General features: G+C 41.9%; 1 protein-coding gene across 4 annotated transcripts in view; it reads right to left on the bottom strand.

The window, feature by feature from the left end:
* The window catches only part of CRAMP1 (cramped chromatin regulator homolog 1), a 49,006-nt gene that overhangs the window by 15,033 nt on the left and 17,230 nt on the right, over window positions 1–16,743 (bottom strand). For all 4 annotated transcript variants that reach the window (XR_010029968.1, XM_063171363.1, XM_063171361.1 and 1 more), the window contains exons 6-11: window positions 15,069–15,117; window positions 7,697–7,782; window positions 6,869–6,992; window positions 5,709–5,790; window positions 3,386–4,645; window positions 1,021–1,195 (exon numbers count right to left, since the gene is read on the bottom strand). Coding sequence is in view for 3 of the 4 variants with exons in the window: in XM_063171363.1 (XP_063027433.1) it covers window positions 1,021–1,195; window positions 3,386–4,645; window positions 5,709–5,790; window positions 6,869–6,992; window positions 7,697–7,782; window positions 15,069–15,117 (1,776 nt within the window). In the remaining variant the exon portion in view is untranslated. The remainder of the gene's footprint in view (window positions 1–1,020; window positions 1,196–3,385; window positions 4,646–5,708; window positions 5,791–6,868; window positions 6,993–7,696; window positions 7,783–15,068; window positions 15,118–16,743) is intronic.

Raw genomic sequence — 16,743 nt, 5'->3', positions numbered from 1 at the left:
AACTTCTCTGGGCAACCTGTGCCAGGGCCTCACCACCCTCACAGGGAAGAATTTCTTCCTAATATTTAATTTAAACCTATAGTGGAGATGGCACAGAAAATTTTCAGTAAATATTTATCAACAGATTTTACACTGGGCATTTACTTGCCTGTTTTGTAAGCTGATATTCTCTTGAGATCTCACACCTTGTGCCAGTCAGCATGTACTGGTTCAGGCTGGGAGGGGGTCAATTTTCTTCAGTGGCAGTTTTGGATTTGCGTTGCAAACAGTGCTCATAACTCAGAGATGCTTTAGTTACCCCTGAGCAGGACTTACACTGGTCAAGGCCTTTGCTGCTCCTCACCCCACACTGCCAGTGAGGGGGCACAGCCAGGACAGCTGATCCCAGCTGACCACAGTGATATCCCACACCATGGGGGGGTCATGCTTAGCATAAGGAGCTGGGGAAAGAAGGAGGAATGGGGTGGACATTCAGAGTGACAGCATTTGCCTTCCCAAGTTACTGTTACATATGATGCAGCCCTGCTGTCTTGTGGATGGTTGAACACCTGCCTGCCCAGGGGAAGCAGGGAACAAATTCCTTGCTCTGCTTTGCATGCACAGCATTTGCTTTCCCTAATAAACTGTTTTTATTTCAAACCACGAGTTCTCTCAGTTTTACTCTTTCAGTTCTCCCCCATTCCACCAGAGGGGAGTAACTAAGCAGCTGCATGGGGCTGAGTTGCTGTCTGGGACTAAACCATGACACAGCTCCCAAAAAATCCCAAGCATCTTCTCTAAGAGTGACCAAGGAGAGTTCTTCTGGATTGTGAACTGCATTACTGATGTGCATTGTTATTCAAGATTCAAAGCAGCACTGGACTTAGGCCAATTCTAAAGCAAATTAGCACACACCGATGTTCTCAGACAGTGAAGTTCCTAAGAAATATTTCTTCCAGTGTTTTATCTCTGGGAAGTTCTCATTATGGTGTGAGGTATTAGTGAGTTGATTTCATCAAGTGGATTTTTAGGAATACTCACCTGAGGAGCTGGAAGCAGCACCAGGAGAAAAAGTCTTGTTGCGAAGGGCAGACTGGTTCCGTGCGCAGCCGGGGCTCCTGGCGTTGATGGCAATCACCTTCCCCGGGGGAGTCAGGGCCTGCTCCTCCTGAGTAGGCTTTATGGGTGACGTGGCAATAGAGCTCATCTCGGGCATCTGAAAATGCACATTAAATGAACATTTTGTGCTGGTACAACAAATGTATTGTGAAACTCACTGTACTTAGGAAGACTTAAAATCTGACATGCTACAACACCTTAAAGTACTGTAAGCAATATCTCCTAGTGGGCATGAGGGGCAGCTGAAATTACCTTCCTGCCCACTTAGCATTGTTGGATGTCACCAATTCAATACATTAATTTATGTTACAATCGAGTTGACACTCAACAAGCTTCACACAACGTGCTGGATCACCGTGGGATAGAAAGAGAAAAAAACAGTGTTGGTTTTAATTCAGTGCAAAGCTATTTTTCATAAACTCCATAGAGAGGGCTGCTCTGGTGAGAGCAGACAAAAACATTTTAATTCTCTCTTAATTCTAATCAAGTAGAGTTTTGAATTTTTTCCCTTCTCTTTCACACTGTAACACAGCACTAACAAGAGACACATGCGCATCAATAATTTTACAGGCCTATCCAGTTGTTTCATTAAGTTATTTAAACTGTCTTCTAGAAAACCCTCCCTTTTAAATTAATTTTAAGCAATCACAGGCTTAAAATTAAACCCACTGCTCAACTGCAATGCCACTTCAGAGTTTATTTTATGCTGATGATTTTCATTTAAAGAATGAACCACAGCACAGCTGGCTGCTTTGGCTGTTACAGATTATCTGGAGAAAACAGCAGGCATGCACACAATCAATCCTTCCTCTTAAAATATCCTGTGGCAAAAATACCATAGTTCCTGTCATTATTTGATGAAATGCAACTTTCAAGACATCTACAGTGCTTTCAGTGAGGCTGTAAATATCTTCCTGGCCTTTGCAATATCAGTGCCACAATGTTCATGTTTCAAGGAGAATATGTTTTTCTGAAAAACAGTGAAAATAAAGTGGTATTTGACAAATTAAAGGTTGTGTTCCTTTTTTTTTTTTTTTTGCTGGAATGTACAATATAGTATATATCCTTAAAGAGCTCCTTTATTGTTCAGTAGTGCTATAAGACAGCCAAGAGTGTGAAAGTGACAGAAAAACACATGCAAATCCTAACTGCTGGTTCCTCCCCCACTCTTCAATTCCTCTCCCCCCAGGTCTCAGGGATGTCCTTCTTTATAGTTTGTGATTGTTTCATCATGTCATGCCTAGCTGTCACCTGTGTCACCAGAAGTAAAAGTAGATGCCAAAGAGGAGACAGCAGCCCAGATCTGTGAGATGTCAGACCTTAGGCCTTTGCAGTTTAAACAAGGTCTATATCTGGAGCTGCATCTGAACAAAGATGGGTTTAAATTTATAAAATCCTTCATTCCATGTCTGTAGAATCAGAATCAAAAGGAACTTTGAGTGGAGTTAAATCACCAACAAACAAGGATTAAAGAACTCTGTGTTTGGGAACACTGATACATTTGCATCCTGGGTGGAACAGAATCTTTAGCTCATCAGAGGCCTTTGAGTAAATCTGCTAAACTCTGTGTCTTTTTAAAAGATGTTTTACTAAGTTTCAATTGGCTGCACTAGGGGGAATTGGCTGCCCAGGTATCATTGGGGCAAATCTTAAATACAGGTTTACAAAGCACAAGAAGGAAAGCAAGTTCATTCCCTAAGGTCTGCCTAAGGACTGGGACTGTTGAACAGCTATCCTGAAGTCTGGGAACTTTTACACAAATCAACTGAGACAGGCACAGTTCTGTTGACTCTGCTGTTCTGAAGAAATACTTTCTTTTCACTCTCACACTGTGTAATTTGAATAAATATTGAAAATCAATGCAGTTTTCATGTGCAATAATAATCTCATCCAGGCTCCATTTCCCACAAAAGGTTGGATTAGATGATCTTCCAAGGCCCCTTCCAACCTGGGCTGTTTTAAGGGCTGTTCTCTCACAAATCTGAGAGAGAACAGAAGGCACCTCACCTCAGAACTGATCTTTTAAGTAATCCTGTTAAATGTTCACTGGAACACCAATGAGACTCACAGCAAACTAGAAGCTAAAAGGCAGTGTAAAAAGCATATTAAAGCAAAGTCCACTCTGTAGCCAGCTGTCATGTGTGGTGGTTTTTGTATAATTTAAACACAGGAATCTCCAAAGCTCTTGACATGGCTAGTTACCAATTTATTGCGAATGCACAACTGGGCAATTATTCCCCAAATGAAACTCGAGTTTAGCATCTGGAGATGAACAAGAGCCACTTACTGGTTTGGGATTGACTTCAGTAGAGATGAGTCTCAGAAGGCAATTCAAGAGTCTCTGCTTGTGCAAGGTAGAGCATGCAGGGACAGCACTTGACTCAGATACCTGCTCTCTAGCATGCTGGGTTTTTGGCTCCAAGACAGCCAACCAGTCATATTCCAGCTGCAGCTTGTTCGGTTTGCCCATCATGAGGTAGACTTCAGCCAGTGTAAGGCTCTCAGAGGTTCGCAGACTCCATCCTTCTTCTCTAACTTGTTGGGAGAGCCGACTTGGGTCATCCTTGAGAGACTTTGTACTGGATTGTCCCTGAGGTGGAGGTGGAAACGAGGAGCCCAGCTTCTCCTGAGAATCCTCCATTACTGCATCCGTGATATCCTTGGTACAAGCATCAAGCTGCTGGCCCTGGCTGTGGCTCGCCTGAGTTTCATATCTGCTGCTGCCAGGGGAAGCCACACCACCTCTCAGTAGCTGGGAACAAGAGTCAGAGGTTTCGGCACTCCTCCTGCTTGGAAAAGCCACTGGAGAAGCATTACCAGCTGCTGAAGCAGAGTCTTTCCCGTGCAGTTTGTCTGTGCAGGAACATTTCTCTGGGACGATTAGGTCCTGGCAGGACTTCATGTACCGTGGGAATGGATCAAGCAGGGAGAGCTCCTCCACATCAGGGATCCTGCTGCAAGCACACTCTGTGCTGCACGAAGGTAGCACACCTGCCTGGTCACTAGCCAGGGCCTCCCTGCCCTCCATGCAGGGGGCCACTGAGCTCAGCTTTTCCTGGTGCCCTCCTGGATCCTGAAGTCCAGAAGGTGGTTTCTGGAGGGAATTAGTGATGCCAAGATTTGAGGCTATTCCTTCCACCAGGACGGGCTCCGAGGCACCATCTTCAGTGCTTGCAGAAACTTCACTTGTAGGCTGCAAGGTTCTGCTGGGCTCTGTAGTGCTTTCTCCCCTTCCCACACCCTTACCTTCCATCCCCCGCAGGTATTTCAGCTGTCCCCTTGCTGTCCCCTGACCACTCTGTATCCCAAGGATTTGGGCAGGGGGGAGTAAGTGAGAGTCTTTTGCATTCTGTTTGCATTTGCCCGTTTCCTGCCAATGCACGGTACAGAAGGCCTTGGAATGGACCACTCTGGCTACCCCAGGCAGTGGAGTGATGGTACAGTTCTCCCCTGGAAAGAGATGGAGCATCACTTTCTCCTCTGAGAAGCTGCCTCTTGTTTCTGAGTCTCTGGAGTCTCGACGTTGCTGTTCTTCAAGTGTTTTACGCTAAAAAAAGATGTGTCAAAGAATGTAACAGTCATCTGTCCCTTCCAAAAAAGCACCTGGGAGCCTATTTTGCAAGTTAAAAAAAAAAAAAAAAGAAAATAAAAGAAAACCTAGCTGATTGAGGATATGTTCTCTATTTGCACAGATTATAGTGAAGACAACTATAATCAGAAATTAGGTTCTTTGTGGTGATAAAGACTGCAGTGAAGACCTGCTACAAGCCCAAATACAATTCCAAACAAAAGTACCTCCCTGTTTCACACACCACTGTAATTGTAAAAAAACAACAAACCCAATCAACAAACCCCAACAAAACCAAGCAAAACCTCTAACACTGCACAGCAAAGCAGCCTCTCATGAGTGCAGCAAACTCCACCTTACACACTCTGACATCCTTCAGAGTTTCAAGTGCTGTGCCTCTGCTTCTTCCAGGCTCGCAAATTAAACAGAAAAGCCTGAATGAAAGGCCAAAGAAGTGGATAAAACCTACAAGTCAGAAGGACTAGGTTCAGAATGGAACAGTTGCTAACTCACAAATCTTTCTATTGCATGGATCAAATTTCAGAGGCAGGGACACCCTGAACACTGTATGGCTCAGACAGTGCAGATATACATTGCAGGTAGCAGCAGCTACCTCAACAAGAAGCTTAAGCCTATATTGGTGAAACTGCACAAAGTGCAAAGATCTGTCCTTAATCTCTTGGCTGAAACTGGAAACAGAATAGTCAGTTATTATCCAGGCTGTACTGGGGTCACCCAGTGATAATGAACCAGACTAAGATCACAGTGTGAGGAAACTAAATAAAGTCAGGAACATAATTTTTTCTTAACTACCTTTTATGGGATCATAACAGAGAAGAGTTGAGGTAAAAGCAGAACACTATGGGATCTCTCACAAAAGCTTCCACTAGTGATGCTAAGACTTTATCTATGTCTTTACTAAGCAGGGACTGGTATATTTATGAAGTAGATTCACTTTTACAATGCAAAACTGAACTTAGAATAGGAAGTGAACTTCTCCCAGGACACAGCACGTGGAACAGACTGAGCAGGAAAAGGATACAACCCGCACTTCATGTAGAGCCCACTTCTGCTTCAGGAACTCAAGGAGGCTGGAGACCTTCCGATGTAACTCCACGATCATCCTGTACGCAAGAGAAGCAGAGCGAGGGAACAGAGAATAACTGTCAGCAGGAGCTCCAAGTCCTAACCTTGATGCTAGAAGGGGAATTAAGGAATAAACTGGCATTCTATAATGCCAGCACAAAGAACACTCCCAAGCGCTAAGAAAAACGGCCACAACAAAAAACATACGTTATCCCACAACTTTAAAATTTCGGTTAACTCACAACTGTGACAACTCAAACATTCTAAAAGCCTGTTAGATAAACCTGACTGCCATGATTCAAGAAACTATTTTTTTTCAGACAGAAGAAGATAGGAAAAGATGGCAGGACTTAACTGAACTGCAAAAGTGCAGGCAAAGCATGAAGCAACTACATAAAGTATAAAAAGAAAGAGAAAATGACAAACATTAACTTTTTGAAAGCATTTTACTAAATAAACCTAATGCAGAGAAGAGAATGGATATTTTTATCATGATCTTTGGTCACTACACTGAAGTGTTGCATTTGAAACAACATTCAACATCACAGAGGTCTCCCGTTTCCTGTTCCAAGTTCTGGACTAGATGTAAGGACCAGGATGAACAGCCACTGATGACACTGAACAGCTGCAACAGCAGTGTTTTTCAAGGGAGAAACTACAAACACTTTCCATGCTATTTTAATCATTGGGTACAGGTGAAACGTTCAGAGCCTTGGTGCAGGCACCTCTGACCAGTGCGTATATTCCCTTGTCTCTGTCAATGGTACATGCAATACAGATTTTAGTAGAACCAAGGCTACTATCACCATTTTACTTGCCCTCTGCTCTGACATTAAGTGGCACAAACTGTACTCATCTCCAAAGCTAGTAGCTCCTTCATTACTCAAATTACAAGATATAAAGAACAATAGTAATCTAATTTTCCCATGTGATAACTCATGTTTACAAACCACGCACTGATTAGACAAAGGCTTCAGACTAAGTACACTTAGGACAACTGCATTATCATGGATGAACTGCCCAACTGGCAAAGAGGATGAAGAAAGAAAGAGGAAGGGGCGAGGATGCTGCTCATCTATTTCCCTATTCTGAGCACCACAATCAGTTCTCCATTACCTAAGCCGTGGGTTCTGGGCAAGACTCTGTACTCGAGCCCATGCATGGTTATTCCGTGGCTGCAACTCCACAGGGACCTTGAGGGGAAGTCGTACTGGCTTTTGGTCCTCTTCATCACTCACACCTGAATGGAGATGAAGTACAAACGGTCAAAGCAAGGACAACTTAGTTGTCAGACAACTCCTGTCATACAGGACAACTGTATGCTCAGTTACACAATACAAAAGATCAGACACCACCATCACCTATAGACAACTTGAGGAGCTCAGCTTCACCAGTGGAGCCCACTTCCTTAATTACCTTTTGTTTCAGTATGTTCTTATCCTTGGACACTGCAGTGGTACTGGGGATTCCAGTTGAGCAAGCAGTGTCAAAAATCAGACCTCTAGAAACTTTGAGCAAGTACAGTATTTCAGACCTTTGAACAGCCTGATTCTACTTACTTGAGAACAAGGAAGTCAACAAAAAATCCAAAATGAAATCATACACAGCTGTATAGGAGAAAGTAAAAAATTTGAAAATGTTCAATGCTAAACACTATACTACTGCTGATTCACTAGCACCTTCACATACAGTGAAAGCAGCAGTGAACTGGTCTGGTGTAGATATTTCCTTTTCAACTTAGCTGGTGAGAAAACTGCATGAGTCCTGAAGTTACTGGGGTTACACAAGCTAACAGGCCAAGACAGAATGCCATGCCCAGGACAAACATGCAACAGCACAAATTTCCCTGCCAGTGATGGACACACCAGAACAAGCCTGCTCACTTTCTATGATGCTTCCAGCCATCTTCTAGAACACCCTCATGTTCCAGCATCTTTTACTCACCATCTGGATCACAGAGTTTCTTCAAAGCCCTGCACATGGGAGCTTTGATACGCAGGTTTCTGCCCTTGTAACGAACAGTTGTAGCCCTGGATATATGAAAAGAGAAGTACTTAGAGGAACCAGTAACAATAGTATGTGAATACAGACCTATCCATCTTAGGCCCTGTCCTCTTCACCATCCTCATATATAACTTGGACACAGGACTGGAAAGGATACTAAGCAAGTCTGCAGATGATACAAAATTGGGAGAAGCAGTAGACTCCCATGAAGGCAGGGAGGCCCTACAGAGAGAGCTTAACAAATTAGAGGACTGGGCAATCACCAACCATGTGAAGTTCAACAAGGGAAAGTGCCAGATTGTGCACCTGGGATGGGGCGACCTTGGATGTATGGACAGACTGGGGAATGAGATGCTGGGGAGCAGTGCTGCAGAAAGGACCTGGGGGTCTGGTCGAGGGCCAGTTGGAGCTGAGTCACCAGTGCCCTGGAGCCAAGAGGGAAACCCTTGTTCTGAGGGTACCAGGTCCAGCATTGCCAGCCGGGCTGGGAGGGGATTGTCCCACCCTGCTTTGCACTGGAGTGGCCTCACCTTGAGTATTGTGTGCAGTTTTAATCACTACCATATAATAAAGATATTAAGCTATTAGAGAATGTCCAAACGAGGACAATGAAAATGGTGAAGGGGGAGCCATATGAGGACTGGCTGAGAGCACTTGGTCTGTTCAGCCTGGAGAAAAGGAGACCGAAGGGAGACCACCTCGCAATTGCAACTTCCTCATGAGGAAAAAAGAAGGGGCAGACACCAATATTTTCTCTGTGCTGGTCACTGGTGACAGGACCCAAGGAAATGGTCTGAAGTTGTCTCAGGGCAGGTGTAGGCTGGATATTAGAAAAAGCTTCTTCCCCCAGTGCTTGGGCACTGAACAGGCTCCCCAGGGCAGTGGTCACAGCACCAACCCTGACAGAGATCAAGAAGCATCAAGACAATGCTCTCAGTCACAGTGTGACTCTTAGGGATGGTGCTGTGCAAGGCTGGAAGCTGACCTTGATGACCCCTGTCCCTTCCAACTCAGCTTATTCTGTGATCAGGACAGGGACACAGAGCAAAACACCATCATGGCTATAGGAATGAATACAGAAATGTAAGGGTCTGTAGTGCAAGTTCATGGAGCATTCAGTTCTTCCTATCACCTTATTTTTCATTGTGGAAGCGCTACTCTTGTGACTCTCCTCTTCCAGACTTTCATTAAACACTTGGTTGTCCACCCAGGGAGGGACTTCTGTTTTATAAGTGGACCAGGATCATGTTACTTTGGTTCAAGAGTACCCTCACAGACAGCTGCTCCATAAAAGACAAGTGGTTTTGATTTAGTCTTCCCTTTATACTTATGACTCTTAATTATAGGAAGAAAGAGTCTGAAGTCCTTGCAGTCTTTCATTAGGAAATATGATCACCATATCTGGTGCAGACATGAGGTCTAAGAGCTTGTGCAAAAACCTAAACAAAGTAACTTTTTACAGTATGATTTCACTGCTTTAGTTTCAGTATCACTTTAGCAGTTTCAAAGATCCTTAAAAGTCAGAGATCATTTTTGTTTCACACCATGAAACTACTTGATTTCTTCACTCCATCAGTCCTGTTTCCTTTGTAGGGACTTAAAGGGCAATTTGAGCCTAATCAAATTACCAGTGGCAGTATTACTACCTAATACTCGAAGCAGATCAGCTGGCATAGAAGCAGCAGGACTGAATGCAAATCCTTGTAGTAAAACAAAATAAATTATAAAGAATATTCCTATGCTGTAAGTAAAACACCATCATGCAGGAAGAGCAGTTGTCTACAGTGCTAGGAGGAAAATCTGGAAAAGGGCAGCAGAAGTGGAGGCAGACCTGAGAAGATGGAGCTGATGGGGTGAGCAACTCAAAAGTTTCAGTTACTGAACTGTGACTTTCTATAGATTTGGAATATCCCTGGGCTGGAAGGGCAGATTTCTTATCAGCATAATTCTTGGAAAAAAAAATTGTTTGAAGACAGTTGGTCCCACCAAGTCCAACAGTGTAAAGTCTCCGTCAGGGTTTTCCAGTGAAAAGACTTAGAGAAGGACACAGAAACCCTTGCAGGTATCTAATCAATAAGTTAAGAAAAGTTAAAACCTCGTCCTGGGCACCTCAGCCTTAGCATGAGACTCCATATCCTCTTCTATTTATCCTTATATTAAAGTGTAGATATGATTTTATCAGAAAATCGGCATTTTGCACAATGATCCTCTTCCCTATTTGTAATCTGTTTTAATACAGCAAATTCTTTTCACTACTTGTGCAAGCTGAGACTCTCCTCCTTGATTTTAGCTAATGCAATTCTTAATTATCAAATCTGCCCTTGAAGCATGTTAGTAAGGAGTCAAAAATGGCATTATTATTATCATCATCATCATCATAATTATTATTTTGACAGTTAGTACAAGTAAGAAGAGGTTTGGGGAGAGAAACATTTTTTATATTAACTGATATAACTATATAAATCAACCAAGTTCTGTGGAAATTGTTCCATCACATGAGTGGCAAGTTATTGAAACAAGGGCCTGGCTGCTCAGAAGGCCCAGAAGGTTTGATCTGCCTAGAACAGCTGAGCCAATTGATCTAAGAAAAAAGAAGTGCTCTTGTTCATTTTTGTATTTCCTATTTCTGTTCAAGAGCCCAGCAAGTTGGTCATAAAGCATTTATTGTTGAGTCAGACTTCCTGGTAGTTGTTCATGCTCCATTTGTCTGCCACCTGTGCAGGTGGACCTTGGGCTGCAGGTATCCACCACCTGTTACCATGGAGCACCTTATAAATGAATCAGCATTACAAACTCCTGAATGCATCTCTATCTGTGCTTCAAAGGGCAGAGAGATGAGCAAAAAACAACCAACCCAACCAAAACCTACGATAAAAGCCAGAAAAGAAGTGTGAAAAATATAAGTAAATTATGGAAAAGATATTATTTGAAAAAAAACCAAAAACAACAAACCAACAAAACACTAGGAGGAAAACACATTGGAGGAAACTAAACAACTGCAAACCTGCTGATACCTATATGGAGAAGCAGGAACCACTGTCTTCCAAGCATGAGGGGGAATAGCACAGTTCAGAAGTCAGCAAGCAAAGTATACCATTCAGTAAATGAAGAGACATTTACTTTCATGTTCTGTCACAAATGTGACAAAACATTAAAGACCTCCCATGCAAGTTTTTACCCTGCCACTACAGCACTCTTCCACAACAACAGTGATCAATGTTATTTCCATGGTTCCTTTGCACACACTTTAGAATATCCCAGCTCCCCACATTCAGGTGTTCTGCTTCCCCTAATTCCCTTTTCCATTAAGCACACTTAGCTTCAAGCAATCTAGGACAGAGTCTAAAGAATAACTTGTTATCAAATTGATATAAAAGCAGATATATTTAGACATGATAATTTTCTAATTGAAATCTGTAGCAGGGAGGCTGAAAGAAGACTATTTCTACAAATTTAGGAGAGAGTACAGTAGAACAGTCAGTCTGCAACAGAACTACTTTTAGCTTCAAAATCCCTTTTTTCTTCTGTTATCTATATCCTGGATGTCTCCAAATGCAGAAAAGGGTAAGTCTTAAAAAAAGTCACTCTACTGACTATGCATTCAGAATTACCTGTCTGACTTGACACCAACAGCATAACCTGCCTACTTAAAATGGTTTGGTTCATATACTATTTTTTTCAGTATACTAAAATGGTTTGGTTTATATATTTTTTTTTCAGTATGAACTGTTATTTTATGATCAAGATTTTTAGAGAGTTACAGATTTCCCCTCAGCATGCCAAAGAGCTTTCCCAAGGAACTGGAAGACAGTGAAGAATCACTCTTATCCTACATAAAGTACATTCAGAATCTGAACCAGACAGAACAACTAATGCCTTTTAATGGTTTCTGCCTTTCTTACCTTGTGTTATAAAGAGCCTCTCAAGTCGGGGGGTAAAGCCACATAGACTACAAGACACTGAAGAGTGCTCTGCTTAACTGGTGCACCATTACAATACTTCTTTAATTAAGTGTTTTTTATGGTTTGGTTGGTTTTGTTTTTTTTTTTTTAACTTACCCAAAATTTCTACATATTTACAAAGACATCAAGGAAATATTTTTATTCATTCCTATGTAGTTTTTTATTAAATGTAAAGGGTGTTGCAAAACCTAAGTTAAGTAATAATGCTTCCCTCCTAAAAATGAAACAACAAACCTTCAGTTTATTTAAATTAGTTACTGAGCAGTTCTGCTATACCACTATACATCCTTTTTTTCTTGTTATACATCCAATGACATAATAAATGTGTAGTAAAATTAAAATGCTGTAACAAAAATCTTAGCACAAAGGACTGGACAGAGAGTGGTCCTGTCTTTCAGCAGCTAGAGCAGGCCAGTGTTGCCCTGAGTATGCTGAACTACTCAGAACAGTTACAGAAGCTGACAGAATAATTCTTAGCTTCCCCTTGCATTTATAAAGATGTAAACTGTGATCTATTTTCTGCAAGATTCCCCATTTATTCAACAAGTCCTGTACCACTGGCTGTTGACTAGCCTCATTTGCCTGTTTCTGACATTCTGAAGCCAAGTAAGAGATGTACAACAGGCAAACAGGGATGCATCACACAGAGACTTTGCTGGTACTTACCAGGGTCAGCTGACAACTGGAGTTGTCAGGCATGCCTTAGTATGCATGACCTGGGTTATAAGCTCAACTAGGAAGCTTTTACATATGGTTTTCTTATGAGTCCCTGACAGGGTAATTTGTTTTTCCACACTCCAAGAGATTAGTACAGAAACAAGAGATGCAAAACAAGCATTGAATTAGAGCATGCAACTCCAGGGTCAGGAGTTGTGCTGCAAATAAATTGCCAGGTAGCTCCTCAGAACCTTTCTTGACTTTTCTTACCAATTAAATGAAGAGAATGTTTACCAACTTAAGGAGCAGACCATCAAAATAATGCATGTTCACATTCCCCATTTTTAATCACTTTGGGCTCACTTTTACTGCTTTCCTCAGTGACAAGCCTTACAAAGTGCATTGCATTCAGAAGAAGAGTGTCACACTTGAAAGAAACATGTTAGCAACTGGAGAAAGAGCTGATTACAAAGAGGGAAGAGGCTCATAGAATTGTACCATCACTGAGCAAGATGAGAAGTTGAACCAACTGAGGTACATGCAATGTGTTTGCTTCTGGGAGCTATGAGGCTGCCCTGCACATGCAGGTGGTGCAGACATCCAGGTGGTAATGAAGACACAGTTTGCTCTTCTTCAGCTGATGAGGTTCACCACCAAATGGGGTAAGGGATGCAGGAGAAAAAGGGAAACAAAAATGGGCCTCCCAGATGTAGACAAAAAGCCTTTGCTAAAGCAACTGGTTAATGTTACGTACACTCTAATTTTGGTGCAGAAGATTAGCATAAATACTTCCAAATGCAAAGACTCCTCTTCCCAAAATGGCTTGTTACAAGACTGGCTTTCATGAAGTGAACAACTAGACTTCACAGGAATTACTAGCCCTCATTAACAATTAATTAGAAGAACTAAAGCCTGAATCATGCAAAGTGATAGACTGATACTACAGCTCACTAAACATCATCAGGCTCATTTGCTATGCTTCAGTTTGTTTGGATAACCCAGTATAAGAAAGGCACTCTAGTATAGCACAGAGTGACTAAACAAACTGCTGATACTCTGAACCTTAGAGATATTCGGGGAACTACAGATGAAGGCTCATCCCAGGTTTACTTTAACTGGTAAGTCAAATTTAAAGAGGTAATTCACTTTAAGAATAATGCCGTTGAACATACTGTTAATATTTTCCTAATTGTACAAAACCCAAACCACATGGGAATTTCTCTTCTAATTTAAAACCTTGCAGTTAACAGAAGAATGAACAAGTGATTCAAGTATCACACTGAAGACCATCAACACAAGCACACTGTACAAACAGCATCTCCCAAGAGAGGAAAGATTGTTCAACTCCTAAGAAATTAATCTGGGAATTCCATTTGAGAACACAAGAAAGGGAGAACACCAAATATCCGTATTTTCAAGGTAAAGTCAAAAGACTGCAGCTGCTGAGGGGGCAAACTTCTGCTCCTGTCTACAGTCAACTTCATCAATGACTTGCCTACTACAGTGAACACCGTAAAAGCAAGAATGTAAAAGGTAAAAGCATATCTGTAACAGACAGAAAATAATGATTTTTCAAATCACTTTTAAAGATGGGGTCAAGGAGACATCAATGCCTCCTAAGTGACCACATGCCTTGTCCTTTCAAAGAGATTTCACTTTAAAAGACATAAATTCTAAAAGATGAACTACTTTGGAAAAATTGATGCACAAATCAGGTACGCCCTCATTTATAATAATACACAACTTCTAATCCCTTCTGTATTCTAGGAGGGCTTCGAATCATAGACTGCAACCTCAAATCCCACAACACTCTTTAGAAGCGAAAGAAAACACTTGTTCTTAATGTCACTGGAGGGCTGAGGCCTCCAATGTACTGAAGGGTCATTTCAGGTCTGAAAGTCAGGACTTGTGAGCCCTGCTGAGGTAGAATGGTTTGGACATGAACCCTCACTGCAAGAAGGACATTAAGGGGCTGGAATGTGTGCAGAGATGGGAATGGAGCTGGGGAAGGGTCTGGAGCACAAGTCTGATGAGGAGCAGCTGAGCAAGCTGCGGGGGCTCAGCCTGGAGCAAAGGAGGCTCAGGGGGGCCCTTGTGGCTCTGCACAGCTCCTGACAGGAGGGTGCAGTCAGGTGGGGGTCAGGCTCTGCTCCCAGGGAACAAGGAACAGGACAAGAAGAAACAGCCTCAAGCTGTGCCTGGGGAGGTTTAGATGGGATACTGGGAAAATTTCTGCACTGAAAGTGTGGTCAGGCAGTGGAACAGGCTTCCCAGAGCAGTGGTGGAGTGACCATCCCTGAAGAGATTTAAAAGACCTATGGATGTGACACTTTGGGACAGGAGTTAGTGCTGGAAGGGCTGAGGTAATGGTTGGACTTGATGATCTTGGATTCCAACCCAAATAATTCTATGATTTCCCTGAGTGAATCTACATGGTTAAGTGCTGTAGCTTCTGTAAAGAATTCCCATATAATTATTTTATTAAACTTAACTCATAATTTCTTATTATTAACAATTAATGGCTTCATGGAAAAGGTGAGAAATAATAATATTCCTAATACAAAACAAACTAAGAATGGAAAACATCAAACTTCTGTTCTTGAAAATTAAAAAATGCCCCAAACTTTGGATGATCAATACAACATTCAACTGAACAACAGTTTTATGAGTGTCAGGAGTAAGTTCTTACTTACCCGGCTTGAATGAGCTCATTGAGTTTAGCTGCGTTCTTGTCATCCATACCTTTCCAGTAAATGAGATAACACAGTGAATTAGGATTTACACTGTTAAACCCATGGCCTTCTCTGTGTCCTATTGGGTTTCCAAAGCTATTACATTTTATTCTCACATAGGATTAACATGCATAAATTTGCTGTAACATAGTTCTTCTGGAAAGTTTGTATTTTCATAACATGCAAGCTTTACATGGTCCTTGCCACAAAAATTACTTTTTACATATGGATTAAATAATCCTAGTTTAGGTACTACAGCCATCTTTGAACATTGGGCTTTAATCTGACACTGGGTTATTAAAAAGCAAAAAGCAAAGCTTCTTCCTGCTCAGTCTCTGTTCCTAAGGCAGCAAGGCAGAATGAAATAGCACCCTAGTACTTTACAAGAGTAAATAAAAATAATAAAATGCACATGCAACCCTCACTTTTTCGTATGCCTTACAGAGCATGTTTTTAGACAGAAATTTTGGTAACTCCATTTATATGACAGTTAGGCCTAGATCTATTCACTGAACAATTAACCTCCCTCTGGCAATGCTAAAAGTATTTCTGGAGTGTTTTCATGTCTCAATATGTCTCAATAGCTCTCAGTAAGTCTTCTCCATTTATGAGGCTGTGAATACCACAAGAGGAAAAAAAGAGGGGGGAGAAGGAAGAAACTGCTTTTCTATAGAGTAGACCTGTCATAAATGGGTGTACAGTCCTGCATTTCAAGTACATTTGGTCTTGGAGACAAAAATTTTCTAAGTGATAGTGAGTAAAGTATGTAGCCAAGTCCCAAAGTTCTATAAAGACAGAGCAGAGAGGCTGCAGGCATTGCCATGGTGACCGTGTGAAATCTTACTCCCAGTCATAGCAAGAAGGGTCTGCTTGTAAAAGAAATGTGGGTACAGGAAAGAAACACTAACACTGATCTCTGCTGACAGTGCAATGTGCCTTGCTTCTGCACCTGCTTTGTCATCAAACAGCTCAAAATTGCTTCTCCAAGTTGAGCACTGCTTCTCCAATTAACACACTAGAGATCTTTAAACAAACAGAATAAAGTCAGTATGAACATTCACAACAGTCTCGTTCATTACCTGTTATGACAGCACTCCCAGGTAAGGGAATAACATAGCTAAAAACCTTTCCCAAAATCCCATAATCCTTTTAGGAATTGTACTTGTTCACTCATGAACACTTTCATGTCCATTTCACCTTACAAGTAGTACGACTTCACAAAGAAGTGAAGGCATTTTGATGGTTCTCCATGTCCCACAAATTAAACAAAGCAGGTAGAAGATGCACTATGATGTAACACTGTGCAAAAAGCCTGGGGACAAATGAAAAAATACACGGATAAAAAGGTGCATGCACACGAACTGGCACATGTTTCTCTGCCCATTCTTCAAGGCAATCATGTCACAGCTCTCTCTGGTCTGGAAGCCATGAAAACCATAGGAACCACGTCCTGGGGCTCATCCCCCCAGTATGGACAGTAGGGTAAGGTAGGGATCATCTATTCTACTCAGGTGAAATTCCACCTGCAGCTCTGGGGGTCCCAGCATATGAAGTACCTAAAGAAAGCTTAGGAAAAAAAACCAAGGAAAGACTTCTCAGCAGGGCCTGGAGAGACAGGACAAACGTTGATGGTCTT

This window comes from Melospiza melodia, chromosome 18 (assembly GCF_035770615.1).
Source record: "Melospiza melodia melodia isolate bMelMel2 chromosome 18, bMelMel2.pri, whole genome shotgun sequence".
Lineage (NCBI taxonomy): Eukaryota > Metazoa > Chordata > Aves > Passeriformes > Passerellidae > Melospiza > Melospiza melodia.
Note: the sequence above shows the minus strand (reverse complement) of the source record. Positions and strands in the feature narration are given on the sequence as shown.